The sequence below is a fragment of the Phyllobates terribilis genome, unplaced genomic scaffold (assembly GCF_046119375.1).
Source record: "Phyllobates terribilis strain yellow unplaced genomic scaffold, ASM4611937v1 Scaffold_10__3_contigs__length_209671492, whole genome shotgun sequence".
Lineage (NCBI taxonomy): Eukaryota > Metazoa > Chordata > Amphibia > Anura > Dendrobatidae > Phyllobates > Phyllobates terribilis.
The window spans coordinates 151,400,687-151,417,863 of NW_027362770.1; the positions used below are offsets into that span (position 1 = coordinate 151,400,687).

The window sequence follows — 17,177 nt, forward strand, 5'->3', positions numbered from 1 at the left end:
TTCATGACATGTCTTTTATTACATCTGTTGAGGAAAATAAATAAAACTAACAATGGTAGCAGAGATACAGCTTAGTGATCACCGGATTAAAGAGAGTGGCTAAGGTTTTGAGGATGTAGGTCTATCCTAACCTCTCTGCTATACAAGGGAAGAAGCTTTACATTTCAATGAAACCACCATGACATAACCCAAATGAACTTTTCAGCTCAGTTGACCACAATGAGAAAAGATGGAGGACTGGGAATTAGTTTCTATAAATTCAACTTTTGGCTAATATTATGTACATTGTTTCCAAACCTATGAGCTGAATGACTAGCTCTGTAGGTTCTACCATAATTTAGCCAAACTTTCCCCCTGGGTCTATTGTGCCTACAGCTAATCTTAGTCTAATTATGTCCCAATGAAATAGACTTTGACGTAAATGAAGTGGATTTAGGGGGATTGGTGCAACTCTTACCATCATCTAGCTTGAAAATTGAACCTGTGAGCAAATTATCTAGTGCCTTGAACTCCCCCAAACATGTAGGCCACTCCTTCCCACAAGACCATCCAAAGATCTTTTGTACCTACAGTTTAATTTGGATCTGATTGTGTCCCATTGCTTTAGACCTTCGAGTGAATATAAATGAGTACAGGGCTGTATTGCTGTGTATTTAGATCTCTGAACCTTGGGGCATATTGTTTCGTGTCTTGGGACTTCAGACATCAAGCAAGCCACACCAATCCTCAGGGCTACCTAGAGGCCTAAATTTGTCTCTGACTGTGTCTCATTGGATTAGTTTTTGAGTGAAAAGCAATGGATATAGGGTTGTACTGTTGTGTAGTGGTAGACTCGTATTTACATTTCTGAACCTTTGGGCAGATTGTCTCTTGCCTTGAACTTCAGCCATCAAGTAGGCCACAATAATCCTCTGGGCTACCTGTCCTTTCTATGAACATTTCGGCAATGGTCCAATCAATACTTTTGGTATTGTAGAATTCTGTTTTGAGGTCGATGGCATGTGAGTAGCGAGGGCTGATGTTTCTATTTACTATAATAATAACATTTTGTCATTTGCTCCAATTAGCCACGATCACTATATTCCGGATGCTAGCAGAGAGCCGCACTGGCTGCATTGATTGTTCAAGAAGGTTAGAATTAAGTAAGAAAAATAATGTAGATGTGTTGAGACCTTACATTGCCAGAGGGATTAAGATCATTTCCTGCACATAAATGCTGATTGTCACAAATGCTGACAGTACGCTAAAATAGCAAAAGCCTGAAAATGTAAAACAGAAAATGCAGAAATCTTGCACATGAAAGTTCTTACAAATGCGATTTTGTTTGCGGTGTAATTAATTCTGACCATATCTACTAATAAGAGCTGATCCCGATGCTTAGGCTTAATTGCTATCGTTGTCATATTCAAAAACATAGGTGGTACCCCAATTATGGCACCTCCTAGACTAAATAGTTTGAGACAAATAGTTTGAGATGAAACATGTGGTCATATTAGTGCTCTTTGTGGTACAGAAGTGCTGTGACTGTGACCATGTTGTCCAATTTAGCCAATCCGGTTGGGTGGCATCATCACTATTTATAAACTGTTGATTTCAATCTAATATTCCTTGAAATCAGGCATCTCAGACTGGGAAAAGGCTAAACGCAGAGTCAGACTAGGCTCTATACTTGCCAATACCACGGATGGCAAAAATAACAAACAAATCAGTTTTGGAACAAATCAAGCCAGACATGTCACTCAAAGCAAGGATCACCAAGCTACGACTTGCCTACCTTGGACACATCATATGGAAAAGGACATCATGGTCAAAAGAATAGAAGAAACAAGGCAAAGAAGAAGACCATCAACCCAATGGCTTGATACTGACGCGCCCCCTGGGCCGTGTGTGGGGGAATAACCGGAGCCGGGTCTCTGTGTAATGTCAGGGGTTGTAGTCTCCGTGGCGGCGACCCGGTCCCGTGGCTCAGGGTGGTCAAACCAGTGGCGGATCTGTTTACTTGGTTTTTAATGTTAAACTGTCCGACTACGCCACCCGTGGATTGCGGTTATTAGGAACCGCCGCTGCGGGACAGACCGCTGAGGCTGATGTTGTGTGCGCAGCAGTGGGTAGTATAACTCCCCACGGGAGGAGTATAGCCTCAAGGCAGTGAGCGCAGATGGTGGGGGTGATGGTGCGTGGGAGCAACAGTAATGACTCAGAGTCCAGTGATGCAGTCCAGGGTCTTTACTCACAGTTTTACACTCCAAGCCACTTCTGTAGGTAATGGCTGCCCACGTCGTGCTGTGCTCACCAGGTGAGGGGCTCGGCCAACTCCCAGGTACCTTTTGAATGCTTTTCAGGACCCCCTTCGTGTGTCCTTTCTCTGGCCTGTTGTACCCCACAATTGACCACGTTTCTGTCCAGCTGCCTCGGGCCTTGGCGGGCAAACGTATGTTCCGTTTCCCTGGGCCTTATGTGGTGCCTTCCTAACAGGTGTAGTGAGGGGCCGTAACACGTGCAATGCCACGGCCTCCGGTTACTAGCTGAGGGTAGTTGCTCTCCTCCACTAGATGAGGGATCCGGTTCCCTTTTCTTGGCCTGACCCCCCTACTCTGGTAGCGGCGGGCGTGCGGTGGCGGCTGGCCGGTCCGCACCCCTGGGGTCCCTTCAGTCTTCTCCTAGAGCTTCCTCCGTTCTTCTCCCTTGCTTCCTTCTCCTCCAGGCCCAGGCCTTAAGGCTTGGCCTGCCTGCGGAGCAGAGCCCATACAGAGCCCCTGCTCCCAGCCTCCTTCTCTCCTCTTCTCTCAGTCCTGGCAGGGCCTCACAGGCTAGGCCCGCCTCCGGAGCAGAGCTCCACAGAGGCCACTCTCTGTCACTTCTTCCCTCTGACTGAACTGAACTCTGACTCTAAGATGGTGCCCACCTTATATATCTTCTATACAGTGCACCCTGGATCTACTCTCCCCACCCACACACTACCGGGTTCCCCCTTTCTAGGTGTTCCCTCCCCCCACACCAGCCAGGGACAGGGACAGTTGTGCTCACTCTTGGGAGCATTGTCGCCCTGCCCCCCGGAAATGTGGTGTAGTGCATGTGGGTGTTAGGGTCCTGAGCAGTACTTCATCCTTACCTGGAAGTGAGATATCACACCTCTGGGTGAGATGCAATACCTCTGTAGCGACCGAACCCTCGGGGGGTTTGGGGACAGGAAAAGTTAATTGAACTGATGAGGGGTGTCATCAGAGTGGGAGGAACATAGGCGTTGGAGGGGGGTTAAAAGGGTGGGGACCATTAGCAGGGGGCAATCATTTTAGGTACAGCCCTGAGGGGAACAATCTACAACCCATCCTCCCTTTGTTAAATGGGTTCTTTTCACTAGGGTGGTTCAGATTTAGAATCGTGTCCATTTTTATTATGCTTTGATCAGTTGGGAGAATTTCAGTCTTTCTGTCACAGTAGTGGGGCGAGGGGAGAGGTCCTCGAAGTTGGTGGAGATGGTTAATGGCGGATCATGCTTGGGGGGTGGGGAGCCCACAAGGTTATACCCCATCCCAAGTGAACTCAATTAAGTGATGATGGGTAGTGAAACTATCGAGTTAAGAGCTGGAAGGGCCCGTGGACAGTGCGTTCATGTTTAATCGCCAGGTTGGCTAACAGGTGCCTCTGAGTTGGTGCCAAAAACGGCTAGAGGTAAAATACGACATGAGCAAATGTGTTCATATACTTCCCGTCATAGTTCAGGGGTTTTGAGGACCATCCTCCATTTTTTTCAATATGGTTGATTTTTGTTATTTATGTTGTTTGCTTTAATAAAGGCTGCTGTGGCCAAGCTTTGATGGATGTGAACAGAGCCCAAAGTTGTTGTAACAAATACAGCGTTACACCTAAAATACGGCATTTTTGAGGGTCTTTTACTGGAAAAGTGACGCATGCCATGCTATTTTTTTCTTTTTCTAGCAAATAGGATGGAATCTGTGACGGAACCACCAACACTAATGTGAACGGAGCCTAAAGGAGCAGTTGTTGCAAATGACAGATGGCGTCTCATTTATCAAATGCTCTTTGTTACGCCAAGTTATTGGGTTTTTTAAGGAAGGGATGGGTGGGAGGGTGGACTATTTAAGTAACCTATAAAATGAAAGCTAGTCTCCTTACACGTGTACTATAAGCCTCTGCCATAACGTTACATGATTGTCGCAGCTCAGAGGTGAAGTAACGTCTGCCGTAACTCTTCAAAGAAACCCGCTTCTATCTTTAGAAAATGTATCAGTGGAAAGGTTCATCTTTGCAAAGGTTAAATGAGGCATGCATTACCCCTCCGCGAGCTGCGGATACACGGCTGACCGTCGTATGCTCCATATACATTTTACACCTAAGGTATTTGGGTTTAAATAAAGCTTAATTGAGCTTAGGAACAATAAAAAAGTGAGAGCCTTTAGGCAAATTTCAGACCGTTCTTGCTCCATTGAGGCCAGATTTCAACAAAGTTAAATAACGCTATCTGCAGAGGTGCTGTAAACCCAATCAACCGCGGACATTAACGTCCTATACTGTCACATAAATATAACCGCAATATATTGCAATTAAATCTAATACTGTGCAAATATTTCTCTGCAGAAGGAGGCGACCTGCTGATCTCTCTTTTAAGAATGTATTAATTCTTTCCAAATATTTCTCAAAAATGCCAATGTATAAAAGGTGTCACCCATGCACCATGACCCAGTTTTGTACCATAAAGATTATCCGGGTTTATAGAGCATTTATTATATAGCTCCTACCTTTGGCATCGCCACTAAGGAGCCTGTAGGGCAGTTATATTTCAGGGAACAATTTGCAATAAAACAGACAAAATGACCTATTTAAAAAAAAAAATGACAAAAAATGATGGGAGGATAATACGTAAGTCAGCAACTTTGCAAAGACGACCCTACAGAGACACGGTTATATCTGCCCTTAAGACCGGTGAAGGAGCACTAAAGGGGAAATATATAATTCCTTACATGTAAGAGATAATAAGGACGCTGGATCTGCCGACATGTACTTCATTAACAGTGCAGCAGGATAGACCTTGTTATGTAGAAAATACAACTACCTACAATGCATCCATTCATCTAGAATTTATATATCCTTCTATTCAGAATCTATCGATCTATCTATTATCTATCTATTATCTATCTATCATCTATCTATTATCTATCTATCATCTATTATCTATCTATTATCTATTATCTATCTATTATCTATCATCTATTATCTATCTATTATCTATTATCTATCTATCTATTATCTATCATCTATCGATCTATCTATCATCTATCTATCATCTATCTATTATCTATCTATATATTATCTATCATCTATCTATTATCTATAATCTATCTATCTATTATCTATCTATCTATTATCTATCATCTATCTATTATCTATCTATTATCTATTATCTATCTATGATCTATCTATTATCTATCTATCATCTATCTATTATCTATCTATCATCTATTATCTATCTATCTATCTATTATCTATCTATCTATTATCTATCTATTATCTATCTATATATTATCTATCATCTATCTATTATATATCTACTATCTATCTATTATCTATCTATTATCTATCATCTATCTATTATCTATCTATTATATATCTATTATCTATCATCTATCTATTATCTATCTATTATTTATCTATCTATTATCTATCATCTATCTATTATCTATCTATCATCTATCTATTATCTATCTATTATTTATATATTATCTATCTATCATCTATTATCTATCTAGTATCTATCTTCTATTATCTATCTATTATCTATCTATTATCTATCTATCTATTATCTATATATCCTTTATATCTATCTATCTATTATCTATCTATTATCTATCTATCATCTATCTATTATCTATCTATTATCTATCTATCAACTATCTATCATCTATCTATCATCTATCTATTATCTATCTATTATCTATTATCCATCTATCTATTATCTATCTATCATCTATCTATTATCTATCTATCATCTATTATCTATCTATTATCTATAATCTATCTATTATCTATTAGCTATCTATTATCTATCTATCTATTATCTATCTATCTATTATCTATCTATCATCTATCTATTATCCGTCTTCTATTATTTATCTATTATCTATTATCTATCATCTATCTATTATCTATCTATCATCTATTATCTATCTATCATCTATCTATTATCTATCTATCATCTATCTATTATTTATCTATTATCTATCTATCATCTATTATCTATCTAGTATCTATCTTCTATTATCTATCTATTATCTATCAATTATCTATTATCTATCTATTATCTATCTATTATCTATCTATCTATTATCTATATATCCTTTATATCTATCTATCTATTATCTATCTATATATTATCTATCTATTATCTATCTATTATCAATCTATTATCTATCATCTATCTATCATCTATCTATTATCTATCTATTATCTATCTATCATCTATTATCTATCTATTATCTATCTATCTATCTATCATCTATCTATCTATCTATCTGTCTATCTGTTTAGTATCTATCTGTCCATCCATCATCTTGCTGAACAAGTAACCGACCATATTGGCTTCCTGTGTAAAAACAACGCTTAAGGGAATATATTTAATACCACCTCTTTGTCCTATAACTGATTGCCTTGTGCTTGTACAGCAGCTGTGCTAGCTATAATCTGAAATTATATCTGCAGAGGGTAACAACCACTTTTCGTTCCCCCTAAACTGATTTCTCTGTGAAAATCCAACATTCTATAAATGGAAACTTTACTGGGGAGTTTATATTAGATATTTTATTTTAACATTTTCAGTTCTGGACTGTCCATGATAAAAGCTGTGACTGTCCACGATAAAACACCTTTGCATTTTTTTTTTTTTTTATTCCGCATTTGCTTTCTTTCTAATTAGTCTTAATTAAAATACATTTATTAAAAAAATGTCTTCCACTTTGCTTCAGCAAAGCGTCTATAAGTTCTTTTAGCTGAGTAACTAGCAAAAAAAGTTAAAAAAAATGCCTCAGAGTTTCCGCTTCTGGTTCTGACAGCTCTCGCTTCTCTACCTCTCCCTTCTCTCAGTGGAGAGACCAATTTTCATTAATGTTTTGGATCGGATTTTCATCATTTACCAGCCCATTCCTTTGTTACTGAAAAAACAGAGTTTGAATTGATATGGAAATGAGGCTTAAGAGTTATTTGTAGATCTCAAGCCTCTGTCACTCCAGCTCTAATGTGTTGCCTCCTCCTTCTTGACTGATAACCTTTATACTGTGTGACTTCAGGCAAAGGAGTCGTCAGTCAAGCAGGAGGAGGCAGCTAGGAGTAGAGTTGGAGTGACAGAGGCTTCAGATCTACCATAGCACTTTAACTTCACGGGCATATCAATTCAAATGCTGACTTCTCAGTAACGGAGAAATGAATTGGCCATGTAGAGAAATTGCTGGACTTGTCTTTGAAAGATCTACATGCGCATATAAATAGTTTTGGGTGTGAAATCCTGCTGACAGATTCCTTTTAAGTCACAGCAGGAGGTCAGTAAATGATATCCTTTGAAGACTTGATGGTGGACTTAAACCCTTAGGAGGCCAGAGGTTGACTTATGACTTTAAATCCGGTTTAAGGAAATTTTGGTTGAATTTTGGTTGGTTGTTGATAAATGAGTTAATACACATTAAATCAAAATAAAAGCTGTAGCTGAAATCCATCCACCAAAGATTCTGTGCGTCCCGTGTGAATATTACAAGGGGACAAAGCTTAGGGGGGATGTTCTCAGGTGAGGGTTATGTTGAGGCTCTCGACAGTCTAAAGCTGCTGTTATATATCGCTGGATCCTACTTGCCCTTGTAAGATTTTGGTCCATGACTGAGAGAATATGAGTCTCACCAAGAAAAGGTCACCTTGCCGTTTTTGGTGGGCACGCGAATTGGCCATTTTATATCATCATTTGCCAATTTTATAAGTACAGTCTATATAGCAGTAATGCAGTCAAAAATTCCTATATTCAATTTTTGCGTATACCTTGTATCTATCTAGTATATATCGACCCAGGATCTCAGGAACCATACAGAAGAAGAAAGATTATGGCTAGGTTTTGCATCATTACATTGGAGACCACTGACCAATAACAAATAGATGAACCTCATCTATTATCCAGATAAGAGAGCGGCGATAAATTTGCATTTCATGAACAATAGAGGTGAGCAAATCGGTCAAAATTCGATTTTGGCAGATTTGATCGTATTCGGCCAGAAAATATGCATCAAATTTATTCTATATGAATTGAATTAGCTCTGATTGTCATTAAAAAAACTGTTTTCTATGCACTTTGCTCTCCTGACTGCAAAGCATAATAATCAGATCAGGAATGGGTTAAAAAACTATAAAACATCATAATTATCTCACCTGATCCTGCCACCACTGTTCCCCACCAGTCCTCTGTTGGCTTTCTAAGGCACTTGCACCAGCTTCGGTCTCCTATTCCCTCTTCGCTGGCACTACGCATGTCATGACATGGGACGTAGCATGTTATGATATGCGACGCCCCATGTGATGCGATGCCCCGTGTCATGACATGCAACGCCCCATGTGACTGCTTTGGGCGGTGCATGTTATCATGATGTCAGAACCTTCGTCTAAACTTAAAGGGCTTGGGGTTCAAGTCTGCAGTCATTCTATGTGACTGCAGACTTGTGAATCCTCACAGTGTGCACACTTCGCTCTGTAAGGATCCACCTGTGTCAGTGGCAGGAGCGGGCAGTCATGTAACCACAAGTATGTGATTTGCATAGTTCTGGCCACATTCCAACTAGACGTATCCGGCCTCACTCAATTCACTTGCATTGAGTGAGGCCGTGCACGTCTAGTAGGCAGGTGACTGTTTCTATGCAAATCACATAGTCGTGGTTACATGCTCACCCACACCCAGCGCCAGCACTGGAGAATCATGACAGTGAGCTCTGAGGATTCACAAGTCTGAAATTACATAGAGTGACTGCAGACTTGAACCTTAAGCTTGGACAATACCTTTAACGAAAAACTGGAAGCTTTGGAGAAGAGTGGAGAGATCAGAGCCTGAGGAAGTGAGTGGAGGACCGACAGGGAGCTGTAGAGACAGGTGAGAGGCTAGATGAGTATGATACTTTCTTCTCTTTTAATCTCTTTACTTGTTGCCAAGCTGCTCAATAAGCAAAAATCGAAGTCCCAATAATTTGGGGAAATTCTAAACTAATTTGATTGGTTCAGAGTCTTTTTACTCATCCTTAATGGACAACAGTGTAATGCTTCATTTCCCCTCTGGAAGAGCTGCTAGAAAATTGAAGTCGAGCTGTCAGGTTCCCAAAGTAATTGCAGCAAAAGGACACTTTGTGATCAGCTACAAATAATGGGTTATTTGTAAACCATCCCATAACAAATTCTCTAGTGGCAAGTGATTGGCTTCAAAGTGAGCTCTAAATGGAGTTTTGTTATGATGGACCTTTTGGGATCCACTACTGTCAGAGCCTTGACCTTGGGAAGGGTTCTTTGGTACTTTGAATGATCAGTTGACCCTGCTTGATGTACATATGCCTTTAACAGTATTGGATGAGATAATAAAAAATCAGCTTACATACCTGTATTATGAGGACGCACATCCCAATTGTCCCAAGGACAAGCTTGTTGTCGGCAAACCACATCTTCACTTTCTCATAACAACCCTACCGACCAAAGCAAACATCAAAGTTAATTGATATAAGATGTTATGTTTCTCTATGGGAAAATGAGGTCATCCTTGAACTGTTTCATTTTCTTGTACTTACAAATAAGCAAAGGCTTAAAATGTTCAAGAAAATACTATATCTACAAAGAACAAATATACCCAAGAGTGGAAAAGAGTTCAAAAATATATAGAATAATAACTAACATATACTTAGCTTTTATATTCTTGGCTCACAGGATTTACTTGAACAGTTGACAGCTCTAAAGACTCACATACGCATTAGATAAAAGTCAATTTTGGCAAGTTTGGCCGGGAATCTGTTGTGTATGGGTGACTCCCAACTCTCTCTTGAGAGATGATTGAGGAGGAGAAGGAACCAGTGGTTTGTTCGGAGAGAAGATAAGCCGATGCCAATGGTTCTGGCAGCAGTTGTCTCATAGAGGACACAGGAGAGCTTGGTTGAGCCAAAAGTTGCTTCGGTTGGATCAACCACTAAAACAGGAACCTGACAAGCTCTGTGAGGAATGAAGAAGAGGCTGCGCATGCCTGGCTTCCTCCATTCATTTAAATGGTGCCTCCGAAATTTGCTGAGATATATGTGTTGGGTCATCAATTTTCATATCTCTGATACAAATGAATAGAGCTATGGATTCACAACCATCTCTACATTCTTTAATAATTGACTGCCTGCTGATGAAAGTTTTGGATGGGCTGAAACGCGTCCAGTTATTTGTTGAAGATATCTTTTGATGTTCTTGATTTTGCATTATCTACTTATCCACATGCACTTTAGATTACTACATTGTACATGTAGACCTGTCTTTTTGGCAGTGTGTGATATACAATCATGGTCAAAAGTGTTGGCACCCTTGAAATGATTTCATGATTGACAGCGATTTCAGCAATCTGCTTATTTTCTCTTGCTTTGTACAGTCATAGTCCATCATTAAATAGGACCACCCATTGGACTGTGATAAAAAAAGCCAACAATATAAAGGTTGGAGATCCAACTGGAGGACACAAAGATGATAATATTCTACTCTTTGAAATGAGAATAACAAAATGTTTCTGATCCATAGATATTTATGCATTTTTTTGTCTACAGATGGTGAATGGTCAAAAGTTTATCTTGTAATATTAGATAAGTTTAATGATAGGCAAAGTCTAGATACAGATGGTCCAACATAAAGGTCATGCGGTGTGCAGTTTCTAAGGGTCTCACGCAAATGTCTGTGAAACTTGCTTTGAGCGTTGGAGTTGAGAGCACTATGTCAGGAAAAATGTTTTAAGGTATCATATGGCCTATAAGTCTCCTTACCTTGGCATGTCAGGTATGTCACTCTCCACAAGAAGAAACGTTACCCATTTAGACCTCAGTCAGAGGTCTCTCATACAGCCAAATCAAATCTCATGCTTTGCACTAAGGAGAGGCAACACCCTGCAACAAGTGTCTGCAAGTTGAGATTCTGATGTGGCAAGGCTCGTTAAAAGGTTGATATTGACTTTTAGGATTGATACTTCCAATTTGGCATATTTATTTTGCCAGAGGAGCATTGAATGGCCTATAAGTCTCCTCACACTGGCATGTCACTCTCCACAAGGAGAAACGTTATCCCTTAGACCCAAGGTATCACTTGCAAATTTTACTCACTGTCTTCCAAACTAAGCTGGTCGAATTATGTCCACAATCCTGAGAGTTTTCCATGCAGCATCGATCTGGAACTGTGTTGTCTCCCAGCACTGGATACCAATCAGTATAATCTGTCACTCCACAACAGTGCATCTGAAATCAACCCGATAAAACCACATAAATATCTCCCCGACGTGCACCAAAATGTACAATATCCAATGCACACATGAAGATCAAAAACTTACTTCAGCCTGTATAATGTTCCAAGCGTTCTTCAGCCCAACATTATTTTCCGTATTGTAAAGCAATAAACCATCCTTCAGATCCTGCTTGGCATTCTCATCGACCTAGAAGAAAAAGAACGAAAGGCTTCAGGCAGGAATTCAATTTTTCTGACACACAAAAGCTATTTTTTTTGTTGCAAAAAGAATTTTCCTGTTGGTTTTCAAAAAGACTTGATAAAAGTAGACAGAGCTTGAGGGAGGGATATGGCCCCAAAATGACACAAATTATACCACAAATCTACACCAATTCATAGCTGGCTTAGATTTCACTTTTTGACACATTGACAATTCCTCTTAACATATTTGATGCATCTATCTTCAGTGTACTGCCATTGAGGAGCCACAGTAGAGGACTTTAAGTCATTTCTTAAAGGGGACTCTATGAGCAACCATGACCACCACTCTAGACAATGCAAAGTTCAGGGTGGGGAATTGGTCCAAAGGTTCTGAAAAGAGTGTAAAGGGGGGGAAACAACAACTCATTTTATTAAGTAAGTGTGATCAATGATTGGAACAGGCAGCCACGAGAGGTGGCGAGTTCTCCTTCAATGGTAGTCTTCAGATAGAGGCTGAACGGACATCTGTCTTAGATGGTTTAGTGAATTCTGCATTGAGCAGGGGGTTGGACACGATGACCCTGGAGGTCCATTCCAACTCCAATATTCTATAAGTCCTCGGTGGTAAAACCCTACACTGTATGGGCCCAAATTGATCTTTAACATAGAGCTCCCACTTTTCGATGTCAGGCACTGCTTCATTTCTGTCAATGTAACTCTCTTATAAAATCTTTAAGGTGGTCCCAAAGAGGAAAATCCACACATATGACTCAACAGATGCAACGAGCAGTTCTCCTACCTTGGACTTCCCACAAGCTACCAAATGATAGATAAAAATGTTGCTATTATTTTCCCGTCTAAACGGAATGGGAGTGCACTAGAGAAGAAGCTAAGAAAGATAGTTATGGCTACTGTTAAGGCTCAATATATTGAAAAAGGGAGACTCTTTATTTGGGGTATTGATCAATAAACTACGAGGAAGAGCATCTTTTTCTGTAGGACTTGGCACATCTGTGTACTACAAGGCTCCGATATTAATGGAAATGTAAAACTTAATTTTCCCTTCGAGGGTACTGCAAGATGACTTCAGCTCCTGCAGGACATAGATGATTCCTTGGTGCCCCACATGCAATACTTAATTTTCCCTTCGGGGGCACTGCAGGATAACCGCAGCTCCTGCCAGACATAGATGATTCCTTGGTGCCCCACATGCAATACATAATTTTCCCTTCGATGGCACTGCAGAATAACTGCCGCTCCTGCAGGACATAGATGATTCCTTGGTGCCCCACATCCAATACATAATTTTCCCTTCGATGGCACTGCAGAATAACTGCCGCTCCTGCAGGACATAGATGATTCCTTGGCGCCCCACATGCAATACTTAATTTTCTCTTCGGGGGCACTACCGAATAACTGCAACTTCTGCAGGACATGGATGATTCCTTCGTGTCCTAGAGAGATACCTTATGAGCAGCTTATTTTCCTGAAACTCTTTGTGAAGACCCAGGGTCTTCCGTGGGTGTAATACTACTCAGACAACACAGGGTGAGGGTAAAACAGTGTGGCAATACTTTATTGAACCACAAAGCGGACAATAAACACACAGAGCAGTCCCAGCCAATAATCAAGATGGTACAACATTACACAGTCCTCATCCTTACGCTGGCCCACCTGGGATAGAACAGTTGTGAATTCCAGGGCCAACTATCTCAACTAGTGGCCCCCTGCTTCTATAGGGCCCCCACAGAGAAAAGGTAGTGGCAAACTTAGGAAGCTAGCAATCCATCGAGGTACAAGGCCAGGAAACCCGAGGGTCCCACCCTGGCTTCTCCAAGAGTTTCCTTGGGGCCAGATGACCGGCTGGTCCCAATCTGGCTTCTCCGAATGTCTCCATGGGTTCCAGGTGACCGGAGGGTCCCACCTGGCAATCCCAAACAACATTACCATGGGGCCAGGTGACTTCATCGTCCCAACCTTTTCTCCCCAAATGTATCTATGGGCTCTCTGATGGTCAGTGGAGCAGATCCATATCTTTCCAGTCAGGGCCATATACCCTTAACCCGGAATCATGTAGAATCCAAATCCGTGTCTCTTTGGATGGAGATGTCGTGCTATCCGTCTACTGTCCTGAAGGATGGCTCTCATTCTCCTTGTAAAGTATTTCTGATTCTCATTGATTCTGCTTGCAGCGCTACAGACAACCCTGTTTATATTTACATCTGTGTAAGGTCATCATTCACAGGTTGGGAGGAAAGGGTCTCATTGTTTGAGCATTTAATGAATTTGCGTAGTTTGTCCTCCTGTTTTGTGAGTCAACAAGCCACAGGGTCCACACAAAGGTTATTCAACATATTTAGCAAACATTTATTGTTCCACACTGAGTCACTGTCCTTCTTGACCAGCCACAGAAATACACATACATTTACAAGTCAACAGAAACACAATAATGTATTTCTCTTGGTTTAACAAATCTAACCGTCTGGCTGATTAAGATTATAAGATGTATCGCCACACTCTTCTGACAAAAGGGATCACTAAAGACAGATTACCTCTTTTCTAAAAAAAAAAACTATTTCTATTTCGCCCTGACCTGTTAATAGCCGGTTAGGTCACCTTTGTAAATAAAAAGTGCCATTGACAATTGATAGATGGGAGAGATCTGATTTATATATGGGATTCGGATTTGCAGTCAATTATGGGTTCACAAAACAAATTCATCACTTAACGTTATGGGAAAACGAGAAAGCAAATAATAATACGCCTTACACAAAAATATGACCGGATTTACAAGCACTGTAAAAAAAATCCGCACAGAATGACCTTTATTCAACTTGACAAAGTCAAATATATGAGCTGTGACCGCGTGAATACTTTCCACAATGGGTTTTTAAAATAACTGGTTGCTTAAAAGAGGGCAACGGTTCATCCAAAATTGTATATAACCTACATTTCTTCCCGGCTAATGCTCTCGATTGCAGCGTCGTCAAAGGAGTGTTTCTCAATTAATGTGCAGTAGAGCGTGCGTAATGCAAGGTCTGTGAAACAAGCGCTTCTGATATGAAAAACCAATTGTGCATTGCTCTCCACTTGTGGACAATAAACATCTGGATTTTATGAAGTCCATGTTTCATTATTATTTTATTCTTTTTTTTTTAGAATCCTTTTTCTGGGGAAAACTTGTAAAATCCAATTCATTGAGGAGTTAGGCTATGTTCACACATAACTGATCTCTGGCAGGAAATCAGCTGCGTCAAAAACACTGGTTTTGCTGCATTTTTTGATGCGCTTTTTGTGCGTTTTTACAGCGGTTTTTCAGCGTTTTTTTCTCAGTTCTTCTGTCTCTATTTATGCATGTACATAATGTTCTGTGAAAAAAAAGAACCCCGTTCTATTTTGGCATTAAAAATGCGGAAAAAAAAGCTGTTGCAAATTTTGGAGCGTTCTTTTCACCACCCATGACTTCCTGTGGGTGAAAAAATGCTGAAAGAAGTGACATGCTCTATTTTCCAAAAACCCAACCAAGGCACAAAATACGCAGCAAAAAAAAAACCAAGATGTGTGAACAGAGAATTCTGGTTTCTTGTTGACTTTGCTGGTACTGCAAAATGCATCTGAAAATTTGCATAAAAATCTGCAGCAAAAAATGCTGAAAAACCCAACATGTGTGAACATAGCCTAATGGGAAATATTTGCATAGTTAAAAGTAATTCTTTAAAGGGGTTGTCCACAACTAGGACAACTACTTCTCATACCCCATGCTTGGCCCCAATAAAATAGAAAAAGCTTATACTCACCTCCCATGCAGGCTCCATTCCCGCGGTGTCGGCACTCGCTCTCATGCGGTGTTATGACACGTGAGCCAGGAGCCCAATCAGTGCTAGTGTCCACTGTCTCAGCCTTCGTACGAATTGAACATAAAGAGGAGGTCAGAGAGCGGCCGCAGCCTGGACTTCCTCTTCATGTTCAATTCGACAGGAATTCACGCGTCACATGTCACAACATCGCATGAGAGCGAGTGCTGACACTACTGGAATGGCGCCAGCATGGGAGGTGAGTATAAGCTCTATTATTTTATCTGGGCCAAGTGTGGGGTATGAGAAGGGTTTGTCCCAGTAGTGGACAACCCCTTTAAGTAAATGTCTCATGAGAAAATCAGCTTTTTATTATAATTTTTTATTTTTCCATGATAGTTTTTTTCACTGTCAACTAGGCTGACACTTTTTTGTTCTCTGCAGAGCACTTTTTTTTACTTTTTCAGCAATACTTTGGAAAAGCAAAGCTGGAGCTCATATTGGTATAGCTGCAATTTGTAAGTGCATGTTCACCCAAAATGAGCAAGTACACTGCAATAAATAAAAAGGTACATAGTTATAGTGCATGTAAGTAAGAGCGGGTACTTAGTTGACACTATTTTGATCAAAAAAGCATAAAATCATCCCACCGCGACAAGGTGTACCCAATCAGGATAGTCCTATTTCTAGTGTTAAACCTCTCTATGTGCCAGCAGGCCTCAATAGATGGGGGGCAGAGCAGGACCCAGGCATGACTGTTTAGACACCTGCCCGTGGAAAGCTATATAGACTAAATGCCCAGCCCAACTTTACCGTGTAGACTTTGACACCATAAGCAGAGTCACCTCATTATAAGTTTACAGGTTTAATGATAGTTCTACTGACCTAGATGTCTATAGTTAAGGTAGGGAAGTCACTATAAACACTATTCAATCAACACAAATGGCTCATTGGCTACTTCCCTGTCACTGCCTGGATTTTGGGGAAGGGATTATACCACAACTCTTTTTGGGAGTTGTGTCTATAAACACTTAATTACCTTTGCAAGGAATAAAAATCTATTCCTATTTCACACTGACCTGTTCGTAGCTGGATGGGTCACCGTTATAAAAAAAAGTGTCCTTGTTAATTGATGGATGGGCGTGATATGTAGGATTTCTTTTTTATTGATCATTAAAGGTATTGCCCAATTTAAAAATAATTTACGGAATAATTGGATAGGTAAAAATTATTAAAGGGTTTCTCAATTACAAGATCTAACTCCCATGGTTTCAGAGCAGGCTGTTCGGGGTGTCTCTGGCGGGTCAGCAAGCAATGGCGTCTCATTTTGAGGTCCATGGCTGGCTGAAGCAGTCAGATGACTAGTACCAGGGGCGAACATACCATTGCTGCAACCTGTGCGGCCACACAGGGGCCCAAGGAGTCAGGGGGCCCATTTCCACCTTCAAAGTAGGTGGAATTGTGAAGAGCTATTGGACTGCAAAGGGTCTGTCCCAGCACAGGGGCCTTTTTCTGTCTGCGTCCCCAGTGACTGGTACAGCACATCATTGCTTACTGTCCGGCCGGAGTTACCTAGGAAGTAATGATGCTCCTTTCAAGTCAGCAGGCCACTGCAGCCAATCATGGGCCTCATCAGTCAGGTGAACAAAGAACTGGAAATCATATGGGGTTGTACCGTAAGTCCCATATACACACTTG

General features: G+C 40.7%; 1 protein-coding gene across 3 annotated transcripts in view; it reads right to left on the bottom strand.

Annotated features, from left to right (window-relative positions):
* TSPAN9 (tetraspanin 9) overlaps window positions 1-17,177 on the bottom strand; it is a 692,453-nt gene that overhangs the window by 13,639 nt on the left and 661,637 nt on the right. For all 3 annotated transcript variants that reach the window (XM_073649938.1, XM_073649939.1, XM_073649937.1), the window contains 3 exons: window positions 11,591-11,692; window positions 11,367-11,498; window positions 9,630-9,713 (listed from right to left, as the gene is read on the bottom strand). In XM_073649938.1, the coding sequence (XP_073506039.1) occupies window positions 9,630-9,713; window positions 11,367-11,498; window positions 11,591-11,692 (318 nt within the window). The remainder of the gene's footprint in view (window positions 1-9,629; window positions 9,714-11,366; window positions 11,499-11,590; window positions 11,693-17,177) is intronic.